The sequence below is a fragment of the Humulus lupulus genome, chromosome 7, assembly GCF_963169125.1.
Source record: "Humulus lupulus chromosome 7, drHumLupu1.1, whole genome shotgun sequence".
NCBI classification, from domain to species: Eukaryota; Viridiplantae; Streptophyta; class Magnoliopsida; order Rosales; family Cannabaceae; genus Humulus; species Humulus lupulus.
This window is the reverse complement of record NC_084799.1, coordinates 107,584,309-107,592,860: the sequence shown is the minus strand read 5'-3', so window position 1 is coordinate 107,592,860 and position 8,552 is coordinate 107,584,309. Positions and strand designations below refer to the sequence as shown.

Sequence of the window (8,552 nt, the reverse complement as noted above, 5' to 3'; positions counted from 1 at the left end):
ATGGTTTCAAGTGTTTAGAGATACATGGAAGATTTTCTATAAAGTCTCTTGTTTTCTTTTAGAGATTACATCGATTGATGATATGGGTTGTTCTTTTACAAAGCCGAATCGTCTAGATCTATTTGCTTTAAGATATTAGTTTTGTTTTCCTGTTGATTTGTTTTATTAGGTTTCATATATGCCTCCGTAAATTTCTTAGCATGTATAAGTGTTTGAATCAGTATTATACTGTATTATGTCGGGTTTTCATGAAAAGTAAATTGATACTGGTTTGTGAAGTTTAGATCTGTGTTGAAATGGAAGATTTTGTTCTGATGTAATTTTTTTGATGTAGCTCAACTGATTTAAGAGTGAAATATTAAGTAATTTTTTTCAATTCTTAACGCTTCGCTATCTGGTCATTGTGGATTACTTCATGCCCATATGACTCGTTCCCTAGAAGCTATAGTTCTGTGTTGCTTTTTTTTATTATCTCCCTTGTTATTTTGTAATTATGGGAGTCTACTGGAGGAGCAACTACATGTTTTAAAAATGTAGATCTATATTTCAGATGTGTTTGTATTATATATTATTTATAAAAATAATTTTTTTTTATTATTATTATAGTAACGGTGATGAGCCTACAGACCTGTAATGATTTGTGGATATGATCACATATCTATTTGAACATTTAAGGGACTGAGTTTTATTCTTTGATTCTATCTATTTAATTTGATTATCAAGTTGATTTTTCTCGTGTTATTTTCTATTTGCGAGGTCTCTCATTCTATTGTCATTAATTTTGGATGAGTTATTTATTTATTTTTATTTGGTTTTAGGTATTTTCTGCAGCAACTTAGAATGGGAAAAGAAAAGGTTCACATCAACATCGTGGTCATTGGCCATGTCGACTCAGGAAAGTCGACCACCACTGGTCATTTGATCTACAAGCTTGGAGGTATTGACAAGCGTGTCATTGAGAGGTTCGAGAAGGAGGCTGCTGAGATGAACAAAAGGTCATTCAAGTATGCCTGGGTATTGGACAAGCTCAAGGCTGAGCGTGAGCGTGGTATTACCATTGATATTGCCTTGTGGAAGTTCGAGACCACCAAGTACTACTGCACTGTCATTGATGCCCCAGGACATCGTGACTTTATCAAGAACATGATTACTGGTACCTCTCAAGCCGACTGTGCTGTCCTCATTATTGACTCCACCACCGGAGGTTTTGAGGCTGGTATTTCCAAGGATGGGCAGACCCGTGAGCACGCATTGCTGGCTTTCACTCTTGGTGTGAAGCAGATGATTTGCTGCTGCAACAAGGTCTACACTTATTACCTGAATGTATATTTTATTAGTTATTGATTATTGATTAGGTGTTTGTTCTTAATGTATTTATGTTTAATTCTTGCAGATGGATGCCACTACCCCCAAGTATTCTAAGGCTAGGTACGATGAAATTGTTAAGGAGGTTTCATCTTACTTGAAGAAGGTTGGTTACAACCCAGACAAAATTGCATTTGTCCCAATCTCTGGTTTTGAGGGTGACAACATGATTGAGAGGTCTACCAACCTTGACTGGTACAAGGGACCAACCCTTCTTGAGGCTCTTGACCAAATCAATGAGCCCAAGAGGCCCACAGACAAGCCCCTTCGTCTCCCACTTCAGGATGTGTACAAGATAGGCGGTATTGGAACTGTGCCCGTCGGACGTGTTGAGACTGGTGTTATCAAGCCTGGTATGGTTGTGACCTTTGGCCCCACTGGTCTGACTACTGAAGTTAAGTCTGTTGAGATGCACCATGAAGCTCTTCTAGAGGCTCTTCCAGGTGACAATGTTGGATTCAATGTTAAGAATGTTGCTGTCAAGGATCTTAAGAGAGGTTTTGTTGCCTCCAACTCCAAGGATGACCCTGCTAAGGAAGCTGCCAACTTCACATCCCAGGTCATCATCATGAACCACCCTGGTCAGATTGGAAACGGTTATGCTCCAGTGCTGGATTGCCACACCTCTCACATTGCTGTTAAGTTTGCTGAGCTTGTTACCAAGATTGACAGGCGTTCTGGTAAGGAGCTTGAGAAGGAGCCCAAGTTTTTGAAGAACGGTGATGCTGGTATTATTAAGATGATTCCCACCAAGCCCATGGTTGTGGAGACTTTCTCTGAGTACCCTCCTCTTGGTCGTTTTGCCGTGAGGGACATGCGTCAGACCGTTGCTGTCGGAGTCATCAAGGCTGTTGAGAAGAAGGACCCATCAGGCGCCAAGGTCACCAAGTCTGCTGTCAAGAAGAAGTGAAGTGTTGTTTAGGAGTTTTTATAGTTAGGCTAGTTTTGTCTCTGGTCTTTGCCTTTCGATTTTGTTTTGCTTTAATATGCGGACAATTATATGGGTTTGCATTGCAGTGAGTTGAGCAACAGATGCCTTTCTGTTTGCTTGGCAAGCTTTTGATGTGAGCTTTCGTTTTTAATTATCGTTTTTTGCTTTAATATCATTGAGAATGAGTTGTCTAGTTGATTGTCGATGAACAACTACATTTAAATTTTTAAATGTTATTTTTTCTCAGCTTTTGTTTTTTTAATTTGCCCATCATTATTTATTATTTACTCCCTTCATCGTTGTTTAAGTTTTAGTTTCCCTTGGTATTATAGAGGAATGATATGTGCACGGTTGAAAAAATTTCCAACCTTGTGTTCGGGAATAATTTTGTATGTGTACATGTCATGACTAATTTTAACTTTCTTATTTCACGTGGATTATGAAAAGTATTTCCCTCTGCCTCTGGTTTGAGGAAAATCAATAGAAAGAAAGGGAATTCAGTTTTTATTTAAAAGTTAAAAACTAAGTTACTGGAATGACTTACTAATTGACTTTCCAATTCTGAATTTGAATGATTGGTGGTGGTAAACCACTCCAGCACATTGCTCAATTAAATTTTTTTATTAATCTTTTTGTTTACTTTTACTCTTTAAATTAGTCGTTAATGTATAAAAAGAGGTATTTACAATTATATACATTTTATAAAATAATTACAAAATTTACCATAAAAAAAACCATATTTCTAAAATAATATATCTGAATTAGAAATAATCTCAATTTTTTCATTTTATTTCAAAAGTAGATTTTTAGTTATTTGTAATTGTGATGAGTTACCAAAGGTTTATTTTTAGATAAGGGTGCTTATTCGATCCAACCTTTTTAAGCCTAACCATTCAAATCAAATAATCATCTAATCCAATATGATCTAATCATGCAAAAAAATTAAACAATATTTAGTAATAATACTAAATTAAGTCTTTACAATTACCATATTAAGTCGTCGAACTATTAACTTTACATCATAACCATTCAAATTTAAAACTAATGTGTCAACCAATAACTAAATTACTTAGATAGTAACAAAATATGAACATAACAACATCACCAAAGTGCTAACATAGTATCCAAAAATAAGAACAATCAAATTAAATATATTTATATAAAAATTCTATATTAATTGTAATTGGATTGGATAATTTCTTAAATGGATTTTCACAGTTCGATTCGCCAACCGATCAAATCCAATTAACATCAAACTTTTCAAATCCAATCTAATCTAATTGTAATTAGATATCCAACTTTTTGTAATTGGATTGGTTTGGATCTTGAACATCCCAATTTTTAGAGCATAATATTTCTATACATTTTGGTTACCTTCAAAATTTATTTGCTGAATTTTTTTTATCTAATTAGTTTTTTTTAGGTTTGTTGACTACCTTTTTCGCTATCAACTAAATCTGAAAGTATAAAGAAAATAATATAAAAGAACACAAGATATTTTACGTGGTTGAGACTATAAAAGTCATAGTCTACGATTCTATGGTATTTAGTGAGCTTGAAGCTTATTTTAGCAAAGCTTCAATGGTGGTTCTCAGGCAGCGTATGTATTGCACTGAGTTACAGAGTTTCTCTCTCTAAAAATTCGAACCCCTTACAAGGAGATACCCCAACCCTATTTATAGAGGATGGAGTCATTAATGTTAATAATCTATCATTAATACAAGATCCCCTCATCCTGGGTTATTAATGTTGAGTTAATACAAAAAAAGGCTGCACTAAAACAAAGACTACGACCCACGCGGATTCTACGGGGCCGATTGCAGAAAGTCACGCACCAACTTTATGAAGAACATATCTGTGACTGTTAGGGTGTGGCGCACGTTTGCCCATGTTAGGAGGCGTTGTGGGAAATGCCAATTGTCGAGTGTACGAACTTGACACCACTAATTGATGCCCACCAAAAGTTGTTAGATGATCTTCTGGTGGCCCATGCCCACAATGACTGACACCTGGTAGCCACTCTGGGGCCGAGGACTAGAGTCATAAACCTGGAAGGTGGGCGAGTAAGGAGAGCTTCTCGGGATGCAATCTCATACAGAGACATCCCCACCTCGAGAATAGATCTCGAGACGTGGCCTCGCTTGGAGACATCCATGACCTGGAGATTGGCTCGGGGCATTCTTGGGACGTGTCTTCTCTCGGAGACATCCTTGCCTCGAAGACAGACCTCGAGGCGTAGCCTCGCTCGGAGATACCTACGTCTTGGGCGGACTGGATTTCTTGGAGGAGCTCATACTCCGAGAACTTCATGACTTGTCGCTAATTTCTCCTAATTGCCACTTGTCGGGTGGCGAAAATACGGAAAACATTTTCCCCCAAGTCTTCACTCATCCTCGAACAATGGAGACTTAGACTGAGGAGTAATTCAAAAAGGTCTTCGGGGGGAGACGCTTAGGCTTCCTCTGACTTCACATTGAAAAGTCACGCCACGTGTTGACTCCCTATTGTTGGGCCCATCAATCCGTGTAATTAATGAGGAATCCATTCCACTACTCAAAACGTCTACTCCGTACCCTAGGTGTCCTTTCGCTCCATACCCAAGGCGTCCTTTTATAAAGCTAATGATCACGATTCGTGCCTTTTAGATTCTGATCGTTTGATTGTTCTTGAGTACCTAAGTCATAGGTGATCTGACGGACGGGGTGAGATTGTTTCCACCCTAAGTTCTACGAGTATAAAAACTCGATAGCCTCCTCTCAGCAAGCACTTTTACCATTCGAAATTCAAAAACTCCAGAACTCACTATTTTCTCTCAAATTTCCCAGTCCCTCAACTATTCTTGAGATGCTTCTGCGATTCTGGACGGTTGGCAAGAATCATCATATTTCTGGGCGAACGACAAGCAATTCTTCAGTGTTCGAACTAGCTTCAGCACTTATCGACACTATATATCGAGTAAGTATTCACTGGTTTTATGTTTTTGTTGAGCTTAATTTGAGAGTTTAGATGCATGCTTAGGAATGAGCTTTTTTGTGGCACTTATGGGCTGCTTTGACCTACTATAGGTCTTTTATGCACATTTCAGTGTTATGAGTGGTCAAAATGACTTACTGCTCACCTTAGGTGTAACGTCCCCAATTACCTAACAAGGCTTAGAGCCTTGATTAGGAGACCAGTATGGCTAATTATGGAAATTACATGTTTATGTGTTTTATATGCGTGCAAATATGTGATTTTGTGAGTTATATTATTATATGACTTGATATGCATGTTTAGCTGTATTAATTAAACATGTGGGCTTAGAAGGGCAATTTTCATAATTTGGCATGTTATGGGTGTATTTGGCATATATGTGCTATATGTGTGAGAGCACATTATTATGCGGATATATTTGGCTTACTCGGCACGAGGCGATCCTAGGGAGCAAGCTAGTGGGAAAGTCACAACGGGATCAATATTTGACTCGGTGTGAGTCAAATGGTATATTGGGTATTTAGTATATTACTGAGATATTGGGTAATGGGAATGATTATGTGATGATATATTGGGGGTTAGTGAGATCAGGAGGAAATTATAGGAATTTTGACTATTTTACCCTCGGGCATTGGGATTTACTTGAGGTTACTTAAGCTTGAAGTAACTTGTTAGAAAGAAAACACGTTCAAAATAATGTTCTCTCTCTCTCTCTCTCCCGTTATTCCTTTTCACTGTTCGTTGCATTTTCGAAGGAAACTCGAGTTTTAGGACTCGAATTCAAGCAAGGATCGAGTCATAGTAATTCCAGGAAAGATTGGAAGCTTATTAACCGGAGGATTCAGCAAGAAACGATATAATCAGAGGTAATTTAAGCTTTGAATTTCTGAGTTTCCGTTTTCGTTTCCTAAAGTTTCTTAAGTTTTGAATTGGATTCTATGTTTTGATGAGTTTTTAAGTTGTTTGAAGCTTGGGTTTTGATGGTTTTGGGCCATTGAGATGATTGGGAACTTTGTTTTTAGGGATTTGGATATGTTTGGATAGGGTTATGGAGTGTTTTGAAATGGGAAAAACGAAGGTTTTTGGCTGAGTTCCAGGTCGGGCCGTGGCCCTGTTCTTGGGCACTGTGGCCCAAGCTTAACGAAGAAGAGAACATGGCTGATGGGCATTAGGGCTGCGGCTCGAGGCGCAGGCAGAAAAAGGGTAGGGGCCTCTGTCTAGAGGTAGACCGCGGCTCAGGGGTGTGGGGCAGCGACGCTTAAGGGAAAAATTGGCCTTAGGGAGGTTTTGGGTGTGGGAACTCAAACCTAAGGGCTCGGGGTCAATTATACTACCCGGTTTAGTAGGATTCGATGTCCCAGAGGCTAGGACTCGGTCCGGAAGCCTTTATTTACTCATATTTTATGAGATTCTATACTTGGTTGTGACTAGGTTATCGCTAGGGGCTCAGGATCAGGATCGTGATCAAGGGTGGTTCTTATTTTACATTATACTAGGACCTGAGGTAAGAAAATTGCACCCATTATGTGACATACATGATTAGGGCTTGGCCCGAATACTGAATATGGTTTTGATTGGGTATTAGCCCTTATAAATGCACATGATTATGCTTGTGATTATTGATGAAGCAAGTTGAGTGCTCTATATATGGATGTTTGTTATAGGATGAATGCCTATTAAGCATTAAGCATTATATACTTTAGAAAAGCATTGACTTATTAGTCAAGGACGACAATAACGCTGAGCACTAGTCGTAAAGCATTGACTTATTAGTTAAGGACGACAATAGCGTTGAGCGTTATATGTAAAGCATTAACTTATTAGTCAAGGACGACAATAACATTGAGTGCTAGTCGTAAAGGATTGACTTATGAGTCAAGGGCGACAATAGCACACTGAGAGTTGGTCAATATGAATGGATCTAATCAGGAGTGCATACACGCTTGTTCGATCGAATGGTCGTAGAAAACTGAAGCACCAGGTACACTAGGTCAGCTCCAAGGCTGGTTATGTAGAGGATAGGGCAATGGGCCCCAGGGTGACTTATTAGTGCGAGATCCTAGAGCGCTGAGACCCCAATGTGACTTATTAGTCATTTGCTTGGGCAATGGGCCCCTCATATAATTATGTTAATCATTTGTTTAGGGCATTTGATCCCATATGACGTTGTAGTCATTTATGTGAATGGTATGCATGCATGAGTAGTGTTATTACTGCTGGGCGTGCTAGATATGGATATGAATCTGTATATATTGTTCATGCACTTGCATTAAGTTTTCTTGCAGGGCCTTGGCTCATGGGTGCTACGTGGTGCTGGTAAAGGGAAAGGAAAGTTGGACCAGCCATGATTTGGAGAGCTTAGGTGGAGATGTGTACATATGCGACCGCTTGACCACCACAGCCAAGGTTCTCAGAGGAACTAGGGTGTAACCCTATTTTTACTGCTTAGGTCAGCGGGTTGTAATTTTTGAGTTGTAATGACCATTTTGGAACTATAAAAACCTTTGTAAACATTATTATGGGATCCCATGTACAATTTAATGTTTTTAATGAAACGTCCATTCCTTTTAACCGAAATTTTTAACCCTGGACCAGTAATTACATTAGATGCACGTTTATGGCCTAATGTCTTGTTTAGCGAGTTAAGCATGATTTAAAAAACACAGTGTAATGGTCTTGGCTACCCAGGGCGTTACATTAGGCAACTTTTTCTTTTCTAGACATTCGACCGAAATCTGAAAAATTCCCAGATTCCGACGGTGTTCATAATTTCCAGTGGTGTTCTTTGGTGCCGATTCTTTGGCCCCGAGGACACCCCTCGTCCTTAGAATTTCTTCTCTCACCTCCCCGAGCTGTTGTTTTAGGGATTCTTGTTTTGACCCATCTTTCTTCGGGGAAAGGCGCTAACTGCTTGGTTTGTTGTTTCAGATGTCCGAGGAGCTCAACCGGCTACACACACAAGGGTTCTACGCCTTCGACGCCGAAATCTTACAAATGGCCCGAGAAGCTGGGAAACACCCCGAGAAGGGGAAACAAGTGACCGGTAGTAGTCAAGCCCTCGCAGTACGAGAGGAACCCGCCCTGGTGGCGACAAGACCCCTCTGAGTTGGAATCTCATAGGAAGAAGCCAATGCAGGTCCGATGCCGACTAGAAAAACCCTACACCTTTGCGGGGTTCGAGGCAGAGGCAATTCCCAGCAAGCTCTGACACTGAGGTGTCTTGGAGAAGATTCTCACCCACTACGGGGTGGATACCCATGATATGTTGGTGCGCCTGTCTCGA

At 39.5% G+C, this 8,552-nt stretch overlaps 1 protein-coding gene and 1 non-coding gene across 2 annotated transcripts; both read left to right on the top strand.

The window, feature by feature from the left end:
- The first annotated feature begins 604 nt into the window (after positions 1–604).
- On the top strand, positions 605–688 carry LOC133792945 (small nucleolar RNA SNORD25). The gene has a single exon (XR_009874405.1). It is a non-coding gene; the product is annotated as a small nucleolar RNA SNORD25 (small nucleolar RNA).
- Positions 689–788: 100 nt separating this feature from the next.
- On the top strand, positions 789–2,558 carry LOC133788522 (elongation factor 1-alpha). The gene is made up of 2 exons (XM_062226036.1): positions 789–1,302; positions 1,394–2,558. The coding sequence occupies exons 1-2, from the start codon at positions 841–843 to the stop codon at positions 2,273–2,275; spliced, it is 1,344 nt and encodes a 447-aa protein (XP_062082020.1). The 5' UTR covers positions 789–840; the 3' UTR covers positions 2,276–2,558.
- Positions 2,559–8,552: the final 5,994 nt, after the last annotated feature.

Excerpts from the sequence above, each read along its gene's own strand:
- LOC133788522 (XM_062226036.1), top strand. The coding sequence starts at position 841 with ATGGGAAAAGAAAAGGTTCACATCAACATCGTGGTCATTGGCCATGTC. Across the intron at positions 1,303-1,393 it reads TGATTTGCTGCTGCAACAAG|ATGGATGCCACTACCCCCAA; the intron begins GTCTACACTTAT and ends TAATTCTTGCAG.